This window comes from Necator americanus, chromosome IV (genome assembly GCF_031761385.1).
Source record: "Necator americanus strain Aroian chromosome IV, whole genome shotgun sequence".
Taxonomy (NCBI): Eukaryota; Metazoa; Nematoda; class Chromadorea; order Rhabditida; family Ancylostomatidae; genus Necator; species Necator americanus.
Window position 1 is genome coordinate 15,948,805 of NC_087374.1, and position 21,757 is coordinate 15,970,561.

At 40.5% G+C, this 21,757-nt stretch overlaps 7 protein-coding genes across 13 annotated transcripts; 3 read left to right on the plus strand and 4 right to left on the minus strand.

Annotated features, from left to right (window-relative positions):
- Nucleotides 1-1,484: 1,484 nt before the first annotated feature.
- RB195_001453 (uncharacterized protein) lies at nucleotides 1,485-3,499 on the plus strand (the record flags this gene model as incomplete). 2 transcript variants are annotated; one of them, XM_064198229.1, is made up of 3 exons in its annotated part: nucleotides 1,485-1,578; nucleotides 2,962-3,128; nucleotides 3,230-3,499. In XM_064198229.1, 3 exons carry the CDS (start codon nucleotides 1,485-1,487, stop codon nucleotides 3,497-3,499), a joined length of 531 nt encoding a protein of 176 aa, XP_064054110.1. The 2 variants fall into 2 exon arrangements, with proteins under 2 accessions (XP_064054110.1, XP_064054111.1); XM_064198230.1 differs by lacking the exon at nucleotides 1,485-1,578 and having other exon boundaries at nucleotides 3,030-3,128.
- A 1,101-nt stretch (nucleotides 3,500-4,600) lies between these two features.
- Nucleotides 4,601-11,397, minus strand: RB195_001454 (uncharacterized protein; the record flags this gene model as incomplete). Of its 3 annotated transcripts, XM_064198233.1 has the most annotated exons (23): nucleotides 4,601-4,758; nucleotides 4,910-4,977; nucleotides 5,044-5,165; nucleotides 5,214-5,397; nucleotides 5,472-5,603; nucleotides 6,181-6,275; nucleotides 6,335-6,477; nucleotides 6,552-6,616; nucleotides 7,811-7,906; nucleotides 8,581-8,693; nucleotides 8,750-8,852; nucleotides 8,956-9,024; nucleotides 9,074-9,229; nucleotides 9,350-9,435; nucleotides 9,613-9,751; nucleotides 9,821-10,015; nucleotides 10,179-10,243; nucleotides 10,317-10,488; nucleotides 10,566-10,655; nucleotides 10,792-10,876; nucleotides 11,021-11,135; nucleotides 11,198-11,260; nucleotides 11,347-11,397. In XM_064198233.1, 23 exons carry the CDS (start codon nucleotides 11,395-11,397, stop codon nucleotides 4,601-4,603), a joined length of 2,565 nt encoding a protein of 854 aa, XP_064054112.1. The 3 variants fall into 3 exon arrangements, with proteins under 3 accessions (XP_064054112.1, XP_064054113.1, XP_064054114.1); XM_064198232.1 differs by lacking the exons at nucleotides 4,601-4,758; nucleotides 4,910-4,977; nucleotides 5,044-5,165; ... (5 more) ...; nucleotides 7,811-7,906; nucleotides 11,347-11,397 and having other exon boundaries at nucleotides 8,487-8,693; nucleotides 11,198-11,311; XM_064198231.1 differs by lacking the exons at nucleotides 7,811-7,906; nucleotides 8,581-8,693; nucleotides 8,750-8,852; ... (10 more) ...; nucleotides 11,198-11,260; nucleotides 11,347-11,397 and having other exon boundaries at nucleotides 6,552-6,615.
- Nucleotides 11,398-11,616: 219 nt separating this feature from the next.
- On the plus strand, nucleotides 11,617-12,835 carry RB195_001455 (uncharacterized protein; the record flags this gene model as incomplete). 2 transcript variants are annotated; one of them, XM_013445284.1, is made up of 2 exons in its annotated part: nucleotides 11,617-12,141; nucleotides 12,758-12,835. In XM_013445284.1, 2 exons carry the CDS (start codon nucleotides 11,617-11,619, stop codon nucleotides 12,833-12,835), a joined length of 603 nt encoding a protein of 200 aa, XP_013300738.1. The 2 variants fall into 2 exon arrangements, with proteins under 2 accessions (XP_013300738.1, XP_064054115.1); XM_064198234.1 differs by having other exon boundaries at nucleotides 11,677-12,141.
- Nucleotides 12,836-13,827: 992 nt separating this feature from the next.
- RB195_001456 (uncharacterized protein) lies at nucleotides 13,828-14,169 on the minus strand (the record flags this gene model as incomplete). Of its 2 annotated transcripts, none has more annotated exons than XM_064198235.1 (1): nucleotides 13,828-14,169. In XM_064198235.1, one exon carries the CDS (start codon nucleotides 14,167-14,169, stop codon nucleotides 13,828-13,830), a length of 342 nt encoding a protein of 113 aa, XP_064054116.1. The 2 variants fall into 2 exon arrangements, with proteins under 2 accessions (XP_064054116.1, XP_064054117.1); XM_064198236.1 differs by having other exon boundaries at nucleotides 13,828-14,166.
- Nucleotides 14,170-14,634: 465 nt separating this feature from the next.
- Nucleotides 14,635-15,231, minus strand: RB195_001457 (uncharacterized protein; the record flags this gene model as incomplete). The annotated part of the gene is made up of 1 exon (XM_064198237.1): nucleotides 14,635-15,231. The coding sequence occupies one exon, from the start codon at nucleotides 15,229-15,231 to the stop codon at nucleotides 14,635-14,637; it is 597 nt and encodes a 198-aa protein (XP_064054118.1).
- A 349-nt stretch (nucleotides 15,232-15,580) lies between these two features.
- Nucleotides 15,581-16,524, minus strand: RB195_001458 (uncharacterized protein; the record flags this gene model as incomplete). Of its 2 annotated transcripts, none has more annotated exons than XM_064198239.1 (2): nucleotides 15,581-16,066; nucleotides 16,456-16,524. In XM_064198239.1, the coding sequence occupies 2 exons, from the start codon at nucleotides 16,522-16,524 to the stop codon at nucleotides 15,581-15,583; spliced, it is 555 nt and encodes a 184-aa protein (XP_064054119.1). The 2 variants fall into 2 exon arrangements, with proteins under 2 accessions (XP_064054119.1, XP_064054120.1); XM_064198238.1 differs by having other exon boundaries at nucleotides 15,581-16,146; nucleotides 16,452-16,524.
- A 1,941-nt stretch (nucleotides 16,525-18,465) lies between these two features.
- On the plus strand, nucleotides 18,466-20,969 carry RB195_001459 (uncharacterized protein; the record flags this gene model as incomplete). The annotated part of the gene is made up of 6 exons (XM_013445285.1): nucleotides 18,466-18,591; nucleotides 18,799-18,927; nucleotides 19,065-19,175; nucleotides 19,349-19,474; nucleotides 20,654-20,779; nucleotides 20,907-20,969. 6 exons carry the CDS (start codon nucleotides 18,466-18,468, stop codon nucleotides 20,967-20,969), a joined length of 681 nt encoding a protein of 226 aa, XP_013300739.1.
- Between the last annotated feature and the right edge of the window lie 788 nt (nucleotides 20,970-21,757).

Genomic DNA, 21,757 nt, shown 5'->3' on the forward strand with positions numbered 1-21,757 from the left:
AAAGGAAAGAAATGTATCGCATACATATAACATAAAAACATCTTTTATATAGTCTTCTCCTTTACAAAGCAAGTCATTTCACGGGAGTACTCGTTGATAGTTATTGTGGTAACATAACTTCTGGATTCCAATTCTTCTTTGAAACCCACCATTGGGTCATGATCCTTTGTCGGCGGATTCGGTCCCTCCTTCACACATGTTTCGTAGTATTCATATACTAATATGTATTTATATCATGAATTTTGACATGTGTCAGTCAGCTTGTGTTAACTTCTCTCAGCTAGTCTTGTCTTGTCGGCTGCACCCAATTAGCTCGGTATCTCCTGGTCCCCCCCCCCCCCCTTATTTTTTGAAACGACTATCCGTAATTCATGAGAAGAAGAGAGGAAAGACGCGCACATGGGAGAGCGCAGACAAGAACAAAAGGACGAGGAAGTGTGATGGGAAAGAGAGCGCGTTGCTCACGAGTGAGAATGCGTTTAAAAGAGACGTGAATAGGCATTCGAAAGAGTAGTTCCAGAGTATGGGCGAAAAAAACCGCTACTCCGAACTGCTTCTGTTGAAATTGTCATGAAGCTTATTTTGTGATAAATTTCGCTTTTTTTGCCAGTTTTTATTAAAGGAATCACTCCACGAATGGTGGTTTTCAGAATTTCAGATTTCAGAACGGATTTCAGGTGGAGTATTCGTATACGGGATCGTAGATTATGTAGAGAAGGGTGATCCCGTCCATTTCTTCCTAATTGCCGTAAAAAACGGCCCAGAAGATACGGCTTCGAGCGGTCCGGCGCGCTATTTTCCACAACGAGTTCGATTGGAGCGCACCAGCCGTGTGTACACGCCGCATCTTCCGGGCCGTTTTTGACGACAATCAGGAAGAAATGAACGGAATTACCCGCCTCTCTATAATCTACGATCCTGTATACGAATACTCCACCTGAAATCCGTACCACCTCAGATACGTGGGGTGATACCTTTAAGAAGGGTTGATAGTGACAGTACATAGCAAAACCAAGCATTCAAATTCATATTTTTGTGTGGAAAATTTTTTGGGCAATCTCTTTCGAGCTTTTCGGATCCCACTTTTGTTTCCTCATATTGTGTGACGCTTTCTCGCATTAGTGAGTCCTCTCTGCTGCAGAAAGTCCAGAGCACGTTTCATACCCAAAGAAAGCGTGATATTTATCTCCATGCAAGAAAAGCCCTTCTGAAGGAGTGTTGTCGCGAAACTCCCACTAGTATCTGTGAGTAATCATGTAAACAAATGAAGCTAGTCATCCAAATGCTGTACATAGAATATGCTCTCACACGAATAAGACTACAATATTGATCTTGACCACATTACTTGCATCTAAGATATGCGAATAATGTGGTCAAGATCTTAAAGACATCTACGTGTTGATTGTTTACATTTTTTGTATACATACAACTTACTTCTTGTTTGTTGGCTTTCATTACCTTAGCTAAGAAGATCTGTTTCAGAAATGACGGGTCGAATATATTATCAATTACCAGCGGGGGTTTTTTTCTTATTGATAGGCCTTTATTCACATGGCTGTGCGCTCAAATGCTACGTAGGTAAGTCATTTCATCAGTATGTGAATTCATTTGCCACAAAAGCGTTTCAAAGCAAATCTGAATGGATCAGTATTTGGAAAGTTAGGCAGAGTCTTGGGAACTAATCCTATTTCAAAAACGGATGTTTTCATTATAAGAATTGTAAGCACTACTCTCACCAAAGGCCTTGTGAGGTTTATTTATTTATTTGAAAACACCCATAGGTGTGCCACAAAACAGAAAACAGAAACAAGAAACAGCAGAGCGCACTAGAATTTTAGTTTTATACAGAAAGGTTGGCCCTTCATTTCACATTGTGTGATGGGTTGACATGTGTTTCTTCTGGTACAGAAAGTCAGAAAGCCTCACGAGAGATCCTTTTCCCAGTCAGAGAACGCTGCAGTAGACAAACGGTTACCAGGGTTTGAGTGACCAACTTAAAGGCATCGCCCCACGAATTTGGGGTGGTACGGATTTCAGATGGAGTATTCGTATGCGGGATCGTAGATTATGGAAAAAAAGGATGATACATTTCTTCCTAATTGTCGTAAAAAAACGGCCCAGACGACACGGCTTCGAGCGTTCCGGCGCGCTACTTTCTACTACGAGTTCGATTGGGGCGCGCAAGCCTTGTGCACGCGCCGTATCTTCTGGACCGTTTTTTACGGCAACTAGGAGGACATGGAAGGAATCACCCCCTCTCCATAATCTACTCGCGGACGGGTGGGGGAACCTCAAGTGGAAGTGCTCACTGATCTTTTTGTAAAGGAGTATTAGTAGGCCGTGGTTCCTACCGTGGACACTACTTAATATTATATTCCTATATTGATAATGTTCTTTTCTTTGCGGAGGGTACAATACTGGTAGGCCGAAAGCTGGAGAAGGTGATAGAATTTATTGATTTTGAAGGACTAAATTTTGACATAAAGCAGCTGTCGCTTAGATGGAATGCTTCTAAAAATGAAGTTTTTTCACGTCCAGTGTGCTCATTTTTCCAGGAAATAAAAGGCCATGAAAAGATTGATATTCTAATAAAGCATTTCTTGTCTCCGGTTTTCTTCTGGTGCTGGTGAACTCCTGACATAACTATCATTACTTATACTCCTGTTTGAAATTACGGTCCACCGAGAGCTCACACAAAAAAGACTATAATTCTTGCAAATATTTCCACTTTGATCTCTTTTAGGATTATATAGATGTAAGATTATTGCACAATTAATTGTTATTACTTATTATATCATTATTAAGGATTATATACTTAGCAAATATTAGTTGCCGAGTATTTTAAAGCTATAATAATAAACTAAGTACTAAGTTCATATTGGAAATATTTCCTCTAATGACATCACCGAATTTCCTTAAGCATTTTTCAACTGGATTTTTCTCCTGAGAACTGTTTTCTAGGATCCAAAGGTTTGTCTCAGAATGGAAAGACCGTACATAGTTTTCTTCCGAATGAATGCGAAGAGGAGATGACACATTGCTTTGAGTCTTATTCCGATGACATGACACAAATCACAGCTTCTTGTCAATCACCAAACACAGAGCAGCGGTTACTTGATGTCTGTAAGGTAAGTTCCAAAATCTGCGCATGGTTTCTTGTCATACTCTCTTGACAAGTCTTTTGCAGCACCTACCGTGTTCTTCTCTTCAGAAAAAAAAATAATTCTAGCAAGGTTGCCGAAATCATACTGATCTCAACATCACCATTTGCTGCTGCGACTCAGATCTTTGCAATTTGCCACCGGAAGAGAAGAAGAGTATTACGGACACCAGTCCTGATGAGAACGAGACAGGCAGCAGTGACAAGCAGGAAGTCGTAGAAGTCGAAGTGAATGAGAGGAACAGCACATCGAACGCCACAGAGCTGGACGAATTTTCAGCATCCCTGATAGATCTACTTGATCACTCGAAGTTCCTACGGTTACCACATGCAGTTTAATTTGGCCATTTAATAAATATTGTTGTACCTATGTTTTATATATATATATATATATATATATATATATATATATATACTGATACAGTGCCAATCTCTGAAGTGAGCATTTCTATCATATCATATGGCAGTTTTTCCCGCTGTTTCTGGATCCTTGACGGTAGCGATCATGCATGACATACTGGAGATTCGAGATCAGCGCAGAATCAAGTCGAGCTCATTTCAAGATGCTTCAGTAGTGTTCTTTGTCCCTATTTACTTCCTCCACATTGAGAGTATCAGCGCCACAATTCTTGTGCTCTCAATAGGTTGAACAAAACATCCCATCTAGTCTGTCCAGTTTCGAGCGATCTAGAAGCCATAGTTGTCTCTGATGGATTTCTAATTTATCTGTTGTTTTAGGTCTATATTTGTGACCTGCATGATTTTTCAAACAGGAATCGTCATTAATCCTTTTTTTCTAACAGGAATGGTGACGAGAGATAGCCGCTTTGATAGCAATTGGCAGTCTCTCCTTATGTAAAATGTTTATTTTTACATGTATGGTGATGCCATTAGCAGTGATCTATGTTTGTACAAGTTAAAGTTACTTGGCTTAAAATGCTTGATTTTCTCTGGAATTTTATCGATCTGTAGTCATCCTCGAATCCTTCGCATTTGTTTTTATTTGAGTGCTAAGAGAGAAGTGAAGGTGAGTCATGAAGTAGAGGTCACAGGAAAAAGCAAAGAAGAAACCATCAGTCCTTTGATTCATCCTCAAGTATTTATTGTTATTCCACTGCCGAACGACTATCTGAATGGGAAACAAAGCTACATTACGAAACTGAAAATCATAATATTCTTGAATGGCATTTTTAGCAGCATCCAGTTGAGCAAATGCATATAGAACATTTAACACGGGAATGAGAAGAAAGTAATTATCTTGAAAACAACAAAACAACAAGCGTAACTCAATAACAAATTATCTACGAAAACCAGAAAATTATAAACTCTTTGGAAGCTCTACAAATAAGGAATCATGACGTAAATCATCAATGCAAAATTAGAGAAGTAAAAATTAATCTAAGTAGCTAATGATGGAAATGTTCCACTTAATATGGTCTGTTAAAGCATCGTTTTAACTATATTCTCGAGCGCCCTCGCATCTTTGGCAAAGTTACGGATTCCCTCCGCCAACTTCTCTGACGCCATCGCATCTTCATTCAGCGCCCATCGAAACGACTTCTCATCGACAGTTATGCGTGGAATATCTTTTCCAGCAGCTGCAACAACCGCGATATTTCTACTCTGCACATCATTAAAACAGCAGAACAGAATTGATTATTCATGCTTCTTCGTTCTTTGTAATATAATTATATACCGTATTATAATGTGGTAGTAATATATGTTGTACAATAAGGCAATGAATCTTACATTCAGAACATTTCAAAGCAACGGGAACAGCTTCTTTGTCTTCTGAGAGCTGATGCAGAAGACCAGGACTAAAAAGTGAAACTGATCTTCCAGAAAACCAGAATATAACAAGAAATATGATAGTGTGTTCATGCCTAATGGTAAGCAAGTCGCATCCCATCAACCCTTTGATTTCTTCAGTATTTCTGAAAGAAGCCGCCATCACTTGGGTCTTGTATCCGTATTTCTTGTAGTAGTTGTAAATACGGGTGACACTCTAGGCATAAAGTGTTGAATTAGTAGGAAACCAATTATTTGTATATACCTGGACTCCAGGATCGTCATGACGGTCGTACTTCTTCTTGTCCGTATTCTTCACGAACCAATCCATGATTCTTCCGACGAATGGGGAAATTAGAGTCACATTGGCTTCAGCACATGCCACGGCTTGTTCGAAATTAAAAAGCAAGGTCATATTGCAGTGCACACCATGTTTTGATTCGAGAATTCTGAAGAAAAAAATAACAGCTAAGATAAAATATTGTACTACATATAATGGAGCTAGTTCGGGTGCAGGACTCACTTCGCAGCTTGAATACCTTCCCATGTTGAGGCCAACTTAATCAAAATTCTTTCCTTTGAGATACCCAGCTTTTCGTATTGATCTATCAGGGAAAGCGCCTTCACGACAGACGCATCTGCATCAAAAGAAAGCCTGAAATGTATAAGGTAAGTTTAAAAAGTCGAAAATCAACCAATAAAAGCGCGAAAAATGTCTACAAAATATTGAAAGGAGAGCAGAATTTAAAATGTTAGAGGGAACAATATTACTAGCGTTAATACAAAGAACAGAAAACTCTTGCCGCCTGTTCACAAATGCTGCAAACTTCTGGCAACACAATGTTTTGATTTCTGAATCGTTTTGTGGGTTCATTAAATCTGCGCGGAATGAAATAAAAACCATTGCTATCACTCTTGCGAATCACATCTACTAGAATTTCCGGCTAAAATTGTAAAAAACCACACGTTTAATCGATATCCCAATTCTTCAACCAAACGGGGCACCTTCCTCAGCGCTCCCTTCCTAGGGAGTGGCGTGAAGTTGTCATGCGGGGACTTTGTTGACATAACCGCGGAACACTGAGTCAAGTCAGTCTTCTGACATCATAGGTCTCAACTAATAAATGGATAGCGTCATTATTGCTTACATGATTGGTAGTGACAGACAAAAAGATTCAAATAGCGAAGAATTAAACCCTTTTCTTAAGAGCACAAGCATGCCACCAGCATACCTAGCATCGACCTCTGTTGAAACACGTCCAGGTATAACGTTGAGGATTTCCTTGCCAAAAACAACAAACAATCTATCCATTGCTAGTTCAAGTACCTTAATGTGACTGCCGAGCTTAGTTAAGAAACTGGCATGTGGTCATGTCGTGCACAAACCTGTTCTGGTGTTTTACCAGCACTTTTTTCTTTCGCATATGTTATTGCTTCTTTCATAAGGGGAGCGTACTTCTCCATTTTGGAAGCAGCCAAAATGAGTGACGGGTTAGTGGTTGCATCTGTAGGCTTAAACTCCCTGATAGCTTAAAAGAAATAATTATTTTTATGATTTACAAAACCCCTAGAGCACATATTCAATAGTGAAACCATAACCTACCATTGAAATCACCTGTGTCAGCAACTACTGTAGTAACCTTCTTTAGTTGTTCTAAGACCGACATCCTAAAAATTCAAAGGAATATTTGTTGTGGAATGATGCAATGCTGAAAATAATTCGAAGAAAGGGAGAGATGATAGAATGGAGCCCAGAAGGGGAGGTAAGAAGATGGGAAAGAGGTAGAAAATCAATGTATCTAAGGAATAAGTATGAATAGAATTCAGTTGTATCTAGAAGAAAGAAACAACCTGAGCGGAGCCAAATGATAACAAACACATGAATACATCATTTAGATGGAGTATATCCGAGAAAAGTAACGGTCTCCAAAAATCAGTAATTCGTTCATTTTCATAAATGAAAAGCAGTTCGACGATGTGTACTAATCCAGAGGACAAATATTACCCGTAGAGCGCCAGCTGATTAGTTCAAGCGGAGAAAGAGAAACTTGGCAGTATTTGCCCAAGGACAAAGAACATCGGGAAATGTGCCCAATGATGAGAAGAGTTTGCAAAAAAGGCAAAAAAGGACCTAGTTAAGACTGTATTATTTGCACAAGAGTTGTGAACCGCGATTTATTGTCGTTTTGAATTCTAGTCCAAACCATTCAACTAAGGATGGCAAGTATATAAGCTTTGAGTATATCCGTTTTTGACTGGAATGAAGTTAGAATGAGTACTACATCCAATTCCTTGACACAGTAATGGCAAGGAACCGGTCCAACTGTGGCCCCTTGAGAGGGAAAAAACTTGACCGAGTTATAGTTCGGCTAAATTACGCCATGAGAGCAACACCATGAAGAAAAAATTATGAAGAAATGGACACATATTGAGCAATGGACAGAAATTACAAATACCAAGTCCAAGACTGTCAACTTTAGAAAAGTCCTAAGCGGTGCTAGCAAGTTTTTGAGACCAAACAAGTACCAATAGCTTAGGAACCTCGGATAATCTGAGAAAGGCAGCATTGCCTGAATGAAAAATGGAATGAATGTTGGCATGGCATGTTTAAACCACGCCACGCAAACATCAACTGTGTCGCTGATAAGGGGGTGGAACGCGGAGAAAACTCGAGAAGAAAAAGTGCGCTGATGTGAGAAGGATACTCGAAACATCCATTACTACAACAGGTTTTTCGTCGGCTCCCATCGTTTGTATTTCCAATTACACCTTTAGTTCATTAGAGAAAACAGTTGCATTGTTGAAAAATAGATGTCCTTACACCGAACGTTAAGAACACAATGAAAAAGGAGAAAAACACACCTTCTCAGCAAAACAAGTGCATGTTGTGCACAACGACGCTCAATAGTGAAAAAGGGCAATTTTTCGAAGTTTCTCATACCGTCATTAGTACTGGTTCTAGGCTATCTTCTTTTCAATTCAATGCCCAATTCTTCAAACAAAAGAATCAGCTTTAAAAGGTACTGTAGGGGACTGTAAAGCACTTCCTGCCATATCCAATAAAGAAAATATCGGGGCGCGTTTCTTAGATTTCACTTATTATTTCTTATATGGTCGACCAAAATCTTTTATACTTGAGAAGAGGGAAGACTACTTGTCAGCCACACGTGGTCACAACGGCAGAGGTTCAAGCATGCGATCTTGTGATAGCCTCACAGCCACTGCTCAAGAATTTGCGAAATCTATACTTCTTCAAAGTGCAGGTCACTAAATCACAAACAATAGGTTCTTGAAAACTGACATATTCTCAAATATCTGTAATGGAGTAAAAAGTAGTTAACAGCAGCTATTCTGTTAACAGCTCTTTGAAATTCTACGACTTTCTTGTAAAAGCTTCCAAAACATATAAAAGAATAATAATTATATTTATAAACAGCGTGAAACATAACCTCGCATAATATCACAGCAAAGAATCCATCAATAACAAGAACTGCTAAACGCAGGCGTAAAGTGGAATGAGACCACGAGAATTAAACAATCACGATGTTTTCTTTGCAAACACCTGATATTCACTAGAAATCATTTCAAAATAGAAATATGCCAGAAAAAAGAGGAAATGAGTACAACTAAACATTGCATTCAGAAGTGGGAATATATGTGGATATCGCAAGGGAGGAGTGAGAGTCCATTCAGCTATGCAAACTGCTATTGCGCTTATGCAGGACAGGTGGTAGAACAAAAATGACTGAAATATTGATACTTTCAGAACTGCGTGTATGACGAGAACAAATGGAAGCAAACCAGTTTTCCAGGAACGTTCACAATCAAGGAAGTCATGAAGTAGTAAGCTGCGAAGAGGGCCAGTAGTATGCCAGTACCGTCCTTTAAGCACAATGAGAACATGCTGGAATATCACATTTCACACACATTCCGCAACCCAAATCTCTCAAAGTCTCTCCCATTACTTCTAAAGCACAGTTCAGCAAGAAATCTGCATGGAGGCTCACCTAGTACTAGTAATATGCAGGATCCAGACAACTGCTAGCGGATATTCAGGAAGCAGCAGCATAGCAGGTCTAAAAATATCATTCCCTTCATAAGACAAGAAGTGTTAAGACGACTCACATCGCTACAAGGAGTATTGACTTCTCATGCACTTGGAATGAAAACAGGAAGAAGGAAAGGGATGATATAAGAAGGCTTAGTTTGAGGTTTTTCGTTGTAGAGCGTAAAAATAGGAGAAATAATGAAGGCATGGCGACCAGCAAGACGGATATTGCGCTGAAAAAGATGCATACATATGAGATATGACATACAAAGTGCTCAGAAATAACCAGACACGGGTACTTCATATGCGAATATCCCGAATTCAATTGCAATAGGGTGAGAAGAGATCCTAACCTTATTTTGACTTGTGTTTCCAGTGAAAAATACTTATTAAGGCGAAGAATAAACGAAAAAGCGCACCAAACACTGGCTACTTTGTCCTAAAAGTAGAAGTAACAATACTTGTACGGGAGGGAAAAAAGTAAAGCATTGCAGACGCTAACAGTTAGCACAATAAGAAGTGTGCCCAATGGTCGCAACTGCAATTCACAACTGGGGTAACCACGGTAGAAAAGAAATACATGGTAAAGATGGAGACTATTGCTACGACAATTTACCTCGTACAGCCCACGGTAGAATGGGAAAATTCGTCGTAGGACAGCTAAAACAGACTGAAAGCCGTTGAGAATGAAAGGCAACCATAGAACAGCGAACGAAACCAATACTACTATCGCCACTTTCAAAAGGGATCCAAAGCTAAATACAGTGCATTTCAGCAAACTAGAGAAAATAATCATTCAAGAAAAGACAAGAATGCCTACTCGCCTTTCTATAACATTTGATCGGAGTGGTCTCTTAAGAGATCTCGAAAGTATGAACACGAATATAGGCAAAGCATGATACAACTCCATTTGCTTATAGTTTAAAGCCAGAACAAACGATATAGAGCCGAAGAGATGGCGTTGATTTTTGAGGAACAGGAACGACATCAAAAATAATCCAAGCGAAACACAGTTGTACCTTGAGAACAGAATCCCAATCCATGAACAAAAAAAGTTTCTTATCATATACGTGAGTTAAACTTATATAAGGTTTGATATTCCTAAAGGGTACATAAGCAACATTGTTGTTGGGTGGAAGTCAGGAGGAACAATGTTAATTTTTCAAAATAAAAAAATCGTACTGAAAATGGGCGTTATCCATAGCCAATAGTCCTGGGTACAATAAAGTCAAGGCAAGGATAGAGTTCTGAAAAATGCTTACTTTTTTCTAGCTTCCTATGTATTTTCAGTATTCAAAAGAAATTCTAAAATGTTCTGACCGGGAATAGAGTTTTTGATTTTGCCTCTCGGAAAACGAAGAACAAAATAGCAGGTGCATACAGAATATGGAATGGAAGAAAAACGGTGAGTCGCATAAACATTTTGTGAGTTGGAGTTTGTATTCCCCTGGAGGTGTGTAATGCTACCCAGGATGGGTCAATGATGTTCGCCCTGAAATCTATCGTTCGTACAGCGAGAACCATACATAGGCACTGAGAGAAGAAGTGATAAAAAAGAATCCCACTCACGTAAAGCCCATGACATAGCTGTGGTAAGCGGTAAGTGGGGGATAATCAAGCCCCCAATAAAAAAGATCGTTATTGGTCCCATTGACATACCTACAACACCGTAAAACGGATTTTAAAAAACCTGAACTTAATTTTCCCATAAGTATTGAACTGATGTTTTGATAAGTATTAAACTGATGTTTTGATAAATAAACTTCTAGTAACTTCCAGAAATTTCACAACAAACCATTTTTGAACTGGCAAGTGGTAGGTGATCTCCATCCAATGTCTCTGCGCTTCGAAATCACCGAATATCGGTGGTTTCCCTTCTCCTGAATAGTTTTCTTAATGGATTATTTCGGGGCCCGAAGTAGAACAGATATTTAGAAATCGAGAATTCGCTCTTCTAGCTCAATACCATCAAAATATATGACGGGTTCTTCTCATCATTTCAACAAAGTGAGGAGAAAACTCGCCCGAATAACTTCCTACAGCTAATATCGCTTGCACCAAGGCGACTAAAGATAAAACAAAGAAAATGAATAACCATTTCGAATCGGAGTGTATCTTTGTGATAAGTGCAGCCGGCTTCTAAATGGAATAAAGTACGCAAGAGCTTTCAGTAATGAAAATCGTGGAAAGGGATAATTTACCTGTATCCTCTCAGCAATACTGCTAGTTTTCGAATACGGACGGAATCCTTTTGATTCCTCATCCTCCAATTCAAAATACTTTGGATTCAAGTGAAATTTCCAGCTATCCATCATCTACTAAAATAATCTTAAACAAGGCACGAACTCACTACATGGACAGAATCGCACTCTACACCACTATTTTCTAGTTGTCCAGTCATTAACTGACGTATTTCCTGTTGTTCTCCTCATATATCCGAAGTACATGTTACATTGAGCAGCAGCATCACTTAGATTTAAAAACAGATTGAAACGAAGAACCACACGAATCGAAATAAGCAAAAAGACGTCAATTTCGGTATATTGTGTGCGTATCACACCAATTTCTATCACTTTCTAACAACTGTTAGACTCGTTGTGAGGCCTGCCTTACCAAGTGAATGATCGCTTCTTCGTTGATAGCCATGAATTCGCACTCAAATTCTTCGAATGTTCAGAATATGACGCCTACCGCTGAGCCTGTGGACGAGATCAATTCGCTAACTATTAGCGGCAAAAAGAAGAAACGAATTGCTGGTCGATGTGACATGGAACTAGGCGATGTGACACCACACAACGTCAAACAGCTGAAGACGTTGAACTCCTGTATTCTGCCAGTGCCCTATAATGCGAAATTCTATGCCAATGTCGTTGCCGACGGCGAAATGTCAAAGCTGGCGTACGTCAACGATATAGTCGTGGGCGCTGTTTGTTGCCGTATAGATGAATACGAAGGGAAGCGATCCCTTTACATTATGACTCTTGGGACTTTAGCACCTTATCGACAGTTGGGCGTTGGAAATATGCTGCTCAATTATGTATTCTCACTAACTGCTAAGGATCCGACCATTGAAAATATCTTCCTTCACGTCCAGACTAGCAACGAAACGGCGCTCAACTTTTATAAGAATCGCGGATTTGAACAGGTACACTTTTTCTTGATTTTCTTCCATCATTTGGTAGTTTCGAATGGGTGTAATTTGGTGTTATACGGAAAGAGTAGGGCTTAAAATAGTTGCTTCTGTTGGAAACGATGGATATTGTTAGTATGAATCGAAAAAGGTTAGAGCACTGAGAAGATATGAAGCTTGGAGGTTTGGACGATGAGAGGTGGTATGTTGTGTACTGTGTGTGGGAGATTTTTTTTTTAAAAAGAAGTTCGGGCATCAATTAGGTGGTCACTTGGGAGTAAATTTATGTGATTGGAGTAGTAAGAGAAAGGAACAAAGTGAACTTGAGAATATTTCCGAATTATAGTTTACATACACCCACTTATTGATTTCATTATTTTTTGAATTTTATTTTGTTTGCCCGCATACTTTTACATTTAAGCCTGTATAATCGGGTGAAAACTACATGAAGCTGAATTTGCCCGATCCGCAAGGACTTGTCCGCGATTAGGATTTAGTCAAACAAATAACTGTGCTCTTTACATATCATATCTTCTTGCCTTTTCTGCTCATATAACTTTGACTTGAATGAGAAGTTGTAGACGTTCAAAGTTACAGGTCACTATGAAACTGCAAATGTTTTGTTCTTCAGGTTGGAGTAGAAGAGAATTACTACAAACATGTTGAGCCGAAAGATGCGTACACGATGGTAAAAAGGATTAAGACGTGAAGTAGGAGATTTTGTTTATATGCCAATCTTCTCTCCTCTTGTCAATCCTTAGTCATTTAATACTCCGTTGATGTCGGGTTCCAGTTGCCGTTGCTAGATATTGATTTTTTAATTACAAGTGCTAGTTGTTCAAAACGTGATTACGAACCATTGTACTTCTCAGAGATTTGATATTTCCTGTTGAAATTGTTACTTGTTTTTTGAAACTCGATATTTCTGTTTCTTCTAATAAATATGGAATGATTTAGTAGTTCTCTCCATTTTTCTCAACCACATGATATTGAAGGCAAGCGCACAACCATTTGTGGGTTAGTTTAGTTTTTAACACTAATGCCTCAAAAGAGGTTTTTATGGTGCGAAATTGGACTCGCCAGTATTAAGTAGTGCTCATCATATTCAGTAATTGAAGGTGTATACTGTAACTGGTTAATTTTCAGAGTGTTTGGCTTTTGCCTCTTAGACCTCCCTTCTTAGTTTTGTCGTGATTGTGTGTTATTTTTACCTGTATTATTTTTTCTTTCCTAGACGTAAAGTTGGTGACTCTTGAGACTCTTGAGTCCATAATTGGGATCATGTACGAGTATGATCTACATTTCCAATCTGCTCTGAAGTTTATTTTCATAGCTTTTGCTTATAATCACTATAGTTTTGACCGATTTAGGCGTAAGTATGGCGTCTTCTGCTATGGAAAGTTGATAGGTCGCTGTTGTTTTCCGTTTCTGAGATAACTATAACCAGGTCCAAATGAGTCTAATGCGTGATTTTTGTTCAACTTACTTACTTACTTACTTGATCGGCGGGCTGATGTCATTGTTTGACGCGATTCGCCGAGGTGTGCCGTCCTTGAACATAGCTCTGCTCAACCTTCTCGATCTTCTGCGAGAGCTTACATAGAATCAATCCTTTCGTCGCTATTACATAATCTGCGAAACCTTACGTCTCCCCTGAACTGCCTATCCACGCCGAGTGTCATCAGCTCCTCTTTCACCATCTTAATCCAGAACTTCCATTTTCGGCCAGGTGGCTTTTTTCCAGCTCGAACCCGACAAACTCCTCAGAACTCGTTGAACAAGGCGATCTGCCGGTCTCCTCGATATATGACCAAAGAACCGAAGACGATTTACTTTAGCCACTTTCGATGGCGGTGCAAGATGTTGATGTTTTCCACGTGTCATCCGCCGGTATACCACATCAATTTCTGCGTAAAGATCTTCATTGTGACATACCCTAGGCCAAAAGTAGCCAAGTAGCCGTCTAAGCAGCTTTAGTTCCGCGCAGTCAAGCCTCTCCATAACCGTTGATGGTGCTGCCCAAGTCTCCGACCCGTACATCATGATGGGGCGAATTGCGGATAGGTAGACTCGCAGCTTGACTTCGTTGGTGATGGTGGTCGACCACAGGAATTTTGTTAAGGAGTTCAATGCTTAGACGGTATTAGCGCATCGTTGCTGAACATCTTTCTCGTTGCTGCCGTTGCTCTTCAGCGTACATCCCAAGTAACAGAACTCATCGACGAGTTCTACCGGTTCTCCGTCCACCCTGATTTCCGTTCGAGGTCTCGAGGAGATCCACATCTGCTTGCATTTATCAGGGCGCAGACGTAGTCCATAGGCTGCAGCCAGCTTCGATACAAAGTTGACAACATGTTGAAGTTTTGTAATGCTTTCCGCGAATATAATAACATAGTCAGCGTACTCGAGATCGGTCAAGGAGCGTCCTTATAGTGCTAGAATGATATCGGCAGGACACTGATCTGCTGTTCTTCGCATAATGTCGTCGACGTCGAAATTGAACAGGGATCATTCTGCCACTGTCCCTTGCCTTACTCCAGTTACCACCTCAAACGGTGTTGTACATCCGGCTGGCGTTCGAACTGCTGCAGTTGTTCGTTGATTCATGTCATCAAGCAAGCGAACGAACTTTCCTGGTACTCTATCGGCGCGGATCGCGTTGAGAAGACCGCCTCGATAAGGAGAGTCGAAATCGGCTTCAAAGTCCAGGAACGCTAGTTGCACTGGCTTCGAATACCGCTGCCAGATTTCGATCACTCTTCTGACGATTAACACCTGGTCAATTGTAGATCGGCAAGGACGAAAGCCAGCTTGCTCGTCGCGCGTTGTTTCTTCGCGATGCTTAGTGAGTCGGTCCAGGATAATACGCTCCAACATCTTGTACATAACACGCAGCAAAGAAATTCTTCGATAATTCATAGGGTCCGTGACGGATAACTTCTTGTGGAGGGGAATTATGATAGCGTATCTCCATGAGTCAGGTATCCTTTCCTCTATCCATATTGAACGAGTGATCTTTGTCATCTCACGAATCCCAGACAGAGGAAGATATTTCAGCATTTCTGTGCTAATCCCGTCGTCTTCACCAGATTTTCCATTTTTCATCTTTTGGATACAGACCAGAACATCAGTCGGTGGTTCCTCGTTAACCGCATATGTCGAACGTGCTCGAGTTCAGGAGCTGACGGTGCTTGCCCGTTCAGCAAGGTCTTGAAGTGATCCATCCAAACTGGAAGGGTTGCTTCACGGACAGCCACTCCATTGGCATTGTTAAGGACAGGAGAACATTTTTTTTATTTTGCCGCTATACTGTTTAGTAAAGCATATGCTTTCCGCGGGTTCTTGTCCCCCCACGCCTTTTCAAACTCCATCGCCCTTGATGTCCACTCGCTATCGTGGTGTTGTTGGAGTTGACGACGCAAACTTCCTTCTAAAACGCTTTTCTTGGTTGAAGTCACCAGTGCTGCGCGATACATACAGAATTGTACGTGGAATTTGTTTCCGCAAATGCAAAGGCAAACTTCTCCCGCGGCAATAGAAACGGTATCGTTTCCCTTGTAGCGTCCTGGATGATTTTTGTGGAGTCCGCATCGCTAAGCTTCTTCCTGGTCCGTACTCCAACATGAATAGACACACGTTGGCGGAATTTGGTTCTGCATTCTTCGTCTTTCAGACCTGCCATGTCAATTTTCGGTTGAAGAGGAACTCTTCGGTTTCTTTTGTGGAACCGTATCTTGAAGGTGAGAAGAACTGGACTGGTGTCAGAGTCGAACACGACGTCCCAAACAGCTCTAGATTTTCGGATTTCTGACTGAGGAATGTTCCTCGCCAGAACGTAGTCGAGCTGAAACGTAAGAGTCCTCATCTTCCGCTTGCGTTGCTCTTCAGGCGTTAGAAGGGTTGACCCCTGCCACGTGAGCTGATTGCGTCGATGATTCCTCTTAAACGTGGAAGCTATGATGAGGCCCGTCTGTTCGCATAAGTCGATCAGACGGTCACCGTTGTCCGACGTCCGCTCCGCTGGATAATATCATTTTCCTAGCACATAGGATTGCTGTTCGAGTCTCATATTCGCATTTGCGTCGATTCCGACAATGACCACCTGCTGGCTTGGTATTTTAGACATCAACGCATTGAGTTCATCATAGAAGGCGTTAATGTTGTCCTCGGCAGATTCCGTAGGTGCGTGAGCACTTAGTTTACGGAGACCCAGAGTTTACGTCCTCTGCGATCCCACAGTCGCAGAAAGGCGCATCTAGACTATGTTAAGTCAAATTCCTCCACCAGGTTGTTGTAATCGTTCCTCACAGCTATCGCGCAGCCACCTACTTTGTTCTCATCAGCATCGCCGCAGTATATGGTGTAATTTTCGATGCTGATGACGGGCCGGTCCCTCATGCGTGTTTCCTGCAGTGCAGCAAAACACAAAAGGCACACAGAGATATCGCAGAAGTCTGGATAGAGTGGCTTATTGGAGTTCACTCGATAGTGTTCGGCAGTTCAGACGAAACGAATGGTTGTTGCTAAAGATTCCATGCTCCCTTCAGGCAGTTGACCTTTTGGGTTATGGGCTTTGGCGGTGTGCTGGACGACAGCACCTTTCCGCAATGTATGGGAATCTTTCGCCATATAACGGTGCAGGTTATATAGCTCGTACGTTCCCAATGCGTACACTCGAACGCCTGATTGCGTTTAGTTAAAGCAGGGCCACCACGTGCAGGTAGCAATCAGACTCGTATACGCAGCCCCGGACTCAGGCGAAATGCATTAATCTTTGCTAGATCAGTCGCCATAATTGCAAAGACAAAGGATGTTTGGGAAAAAAGGATGTGAGTTATCTAAAGAGGGACTCGGAGGTGAACTACGCACTGACGAGCCTAAACTCTTGGGTTGAAACTTAAAGGATAACGGATAAAGTTTCTGGCGTTAATCAATCCGCTTGGGATGCGCCCCCACGCTCACTTCAATTCAGAATCGTTTGAGGTTAACGAACGTGTATCTGGCCTATACAATGACTTGCGGTGGCTAGCCGATGTGTCAAGTCAGTGTTTTTATCCTCCCAGACAAGTCTGGTACCAATTTATCGACTCCGGAGGGATGAAAGGCTTGGTGAGCACTAGGGCGGATTCGAACCTCCGATCGATTGTGCAGTAAGCGGAATCTCTAACCGCTACACTACACCCGCCCCGGGGGTGTAGTTTAGCGGTTAGAGGTTCCGCTCCCTTTAGAGGGTTGAAACTTATCTAAAATAATGAAACCCAAAGGTTCGTGCTGCATCCATATCGTCCAGAAGAGATAGTAATCGTCGACTACTTACTGCTAAACCATTATTGCTATACCTAAGAAATGCTCGACATTAAAAACCACAACTTATTTATGCAAAATCCTAGTTCACTCGCAAACTCATAAGCAATGAAAACTCGTTCGGTGGTGCGGTCTTTGGTTCCATCCGCCGGTCCCGCGACGATTGGCTGCGGCCACAACTCCGCGGCCGTGCTCTGATTGTTGGTCTTCGTTTGTCGATATTTTCTCACTCTAGTTTCCATTACTTTTCTAAATGTTCCGGCGTTCGTATAATTTCTAACTGTTGGGATCCATTAGGGTTTGCTTAAATTCTTTTCCTCAACTGCCTTGGAAACCAAATACTTTCAATTTTTGCTGAGGTTTTGAATGGTTTTGAGCTGTTCCTTGTAGTGGAATTTGTTGCTTCTTTTTTTGCAGCGGCTTTTTTTTTGTGCTGTCAGTTAACAATTTGGGAAAAGAATTATACTCCTTGTGAAAAGTGTCGTTTTCAGGTTTAAACAACATATGAAATAGAATTTGATTTTCTGGGTTCTAAAATTAGCTTATGGCTATTATTGTTACTGCACTTGATGTGAGGTCTGCCTGGTTTGCAGGAGCTTTTTTTTTTCGAGCGCTCTTAGAAGCTTCTTATACCTTTTTCTAGGTGATTCCTGTTTTTTTCTCATTTAGGTACTGCCTTTCTGCTTTCCTTTGCGATAGTTTATAGTTGAATTGCTCAATTTTGGGGGAAATATAGTTGAACGCACTAACTTACTTTTTTTTTCTCTTAGTAATTTTGCATAGACAGCGTGACATAGATCCTCTAAGACTAATGCTTAGGTTTTAGGGCCCCGATTTGATTATTGATTTAATTATTTACTTCGAGAAATAAGGCCGCTACTGTGTGGGCCCCCAACTACACTTTACCCCAATTTTGTTAGACTTTCTTTCTCTTTAATTTGATGGGAAGCAAGATTTCCTTTATTCCTGTTTTCTCAATTTTTCTGACTCTGTCTCATTAATTAAGGGTCAGACCGTAGTTTATAAGAAATCAAAATGGGCATCTCCGACAATGACGTGCAGAAGCAACTCCGCCACATGATGGCTTTCATCGAACAGGAAGCAAATGAGAAGGCTGAGGAGATCGATGCAAAAGCCGAAGAAGAGTTCAACATCGAAAAGGTATTTAATCATTCCCAAGTTTCTGTGTGTTTCTACTACCATACATTACTTCTTTTTTTCTCTGTTTCACTTTCTTAGCACTCTTGTGTTTGTGTATTTGAGGCAATTTGAATATTTCTTCTGTTTAGAGTAGGAGATGTCCACACTTTTATTTTAGATTTGATTATTTTAGTAATTATAGAAGAAATCCCTAACACTACCTTCCAGGGACGTCTCGTTCAACAACAGCGTCAGAAAATCATGGAATTCTATGAGAAAAAGGAGAAGCAGGTTGAGCTGCAGCGAAAAATTCAATCCTCCAATTCGCTCAATGAAGGTCGTCTTATGTGCTTGAAGGTTGAGATTTTCAGTTTTCCTTAGTATCATCAATGATGTCAGTGTGTCATCAATGATCTTGTGGTTCTTAACACTTTCTTTTCTTCTAATTTCTTCTATACTCTTTTCGCAGTACTCTTTGAATCTCGCATTGACAGGCTCGCGAGGATCACATCCGAAATGTGCTTGAAGAAGCTCGAATGAACTTGTCGAAAATTTCTGGAGACCAAGCCCGGTATCCTTCTATTCTGAAGGGATTGATCATGCAGGTTCGTGCTGGACAACGAGAAGTTCATTTGCGGTCATATTTTTTAATCCACTTTGTATATTGGCTTTGTTTTTATTTTGTATGTCTTTGATATTTTAAGTAAAGCGTTGTCCTTTTATTTGTATTAGTACAAAGAAACGTGTTTTCTATCAAACCATTATTTTCATTTTGAAGGCTCTGCTGCAACTTCTGGAGAAGGAAGTAGTTCTGCAATGTCGCGAGAAAGATCTTCAGCTTGTGGAAAGACTTCTACCTGAGTGTATCGACGCTCTTGAAAAAGAGTGGGGAGAGAGAAGCGTTGTGAGTTTGTTGTTTCGGTTGTTAATTTTTATTGTTCCCCTTTTTTTAAACTAGGAATTGTTGTTGTTTGATACGAATTCTCATAACTCGCCCAGCGTTTAAAATTTATGGCGCAAGTGGTACGAATGTTTTTTTTTTCGATTTTTTTTGTTCTGAATCACCATTATTAGTTTTGGGAAGTCAGTACTGCATTTTTACATCTATAGCAGCTTTCACTCTTTTTTTCTTCACTTCTAAACCTTGGATATATGAGGTGAAGTAGGAACTTCTGAGCGTCTTCGCTAGATGTATTTATTGAGCGACATTTGACGATGTAAGCATTGCAGTGAGTCATACTATTCGGGGATTTCAAAGTGACATCACGTGAACAAAAACCGAAAGAGATCGCGGTCCAATCGCAGCGAGTCGGTTCCAAATAATTGCCTAGCTCGGATTAACGGCCAAAAAGGTCTTGCTGTGCTCGGTGGGATTGGAAGGGAAGCATCCACTGTCCTCCCATCGGGCCAAATACTCAATTCGAACCTCAATTGTCAGTAACTGACAAGATTGAAGCAGGTAATCGACCAACAGCGGGCGGAATTGGCCAATAGGAAGGTGTTATATTCCATCAAAGCAACACGGGGCTGCACACATTTTTGTCGACGCGTCAAAGCTCCGAGGGTCTGGATGGGTGGTTCTACCCGCCGCATATATTAGACCTGACACCAAGCGACTCACACTTTTTCAAGCATTTGCAAAATTTCTTTGGTGGTACAAAAGTGGTCTCAGGAGAGGGTTGTGGAGATGAGATGGTCACATTTTTTTCCCAATAAGGACGAGACTTATTCAATTACGGAATCATATAATTGCCGTAGTGGAACAAAACGGCGCATATTTGATCTAAATCGGTTAGTCCTAAGTATGTTAATTTCATCGCTGAAATAAAGCGAAAAGCGCCATGAACTTTTTACTTTTTACTTCACCTTGTATATCTTTATACTTTATACATACCAAGTCTGGCTTTTCAGTTTTGGGTTTTTCTCCTGTCATCATGTACTGGGGAAGTGAAAATTATTTCTCAAGCTAAAAATTGAAGTGGAATCAAAACCATCATATTCTGCTTTCAAATAATTCTTAGCAATTGCTGCTGTCATTTTTGAGTACATCTGAATTATTTCCTCAAATTTCACCTCTCAACAGGTAAAAATCGACAAACAGCACTATTTGTCACCAGAATCTGCCGGAGGGATAGAACTCTCAGCTAAAGGAGGAAAGATCAGAGTCTCATCAACACTGGAAAGCCGATTGGAACTTATTGCTAGTCAGGTGAATATTTTGTAGAGTTATCGATCAGTTATTATTCAGTTTCTCGTGAAACTAGGTTCTTTTGTCTAATCAACTCTCTTTACTGTTCTAACTTGCTTTTAATTGTTTCAAAAACCTCGAAGTTTAGATTGTGCCACAGATCCGCACTGCACTCTTTGGTCCCAATCAGAACAGAAAATTCTTTGACTAATCGTCACATAGATTCTACTGTATATGCCCAGGTTAACCATTTTGTATTATTACTACCGTTTCATCGAATAGATCAAGGTTCTGCGTGGCACGCCGCTAGCGCGCTAATTGGTGTAGAATTAGTAGTGTTCCGCGAAGAACCAGATCCCAGTTCCATTTTAACGTAGCAAGTTTCAAGTATGTGAGACTTGCATATTTTCGGCCAACCATTCCATGATTGTGCTTGTATGTGATAGAATTTCCCGTGTTATCTGAGAAAGACTCGACACTTTCGTTATCACTTAGAATGTGTGTACATCGCTTTGTCGTTGTGTTTACTATATTTACATTTGGAAGACGATCCTTTTTGATGTATTCTGTGTATGATAAATATTTATCCTTTTATTTCATTACATAGGTTTGCACAACTGGTTACATATCGCCTGTTATCATACTGTAAAGTCTTTTTGGATTGTTCTGTCATATTTGTTGGAATCTGCAAGTGAAAAGAGATTATCAAGCATTCTGATTTGGGTGATTCATCCATAACTAGCACACATAAAGCTCTTGCTGGAGCGACATTCAGCGACATTCTTCAGCATAGGATAAAAACTATCGGAATTTTGGAGGAAATACAGAATAAGTTTTATTGCAAAACTGCCTCTCCATTGTCTTCAATTGTTCGATCATCATGTGATTTAAAGGCAAGGTGTCACAATTTCGATGTAGTACAGACACCACAGCGAATGTCTAGAGTTTAGGCTGTAGATTATCTGTAGGAAAAACACTGTGGTTCTGATTATCCTTCAT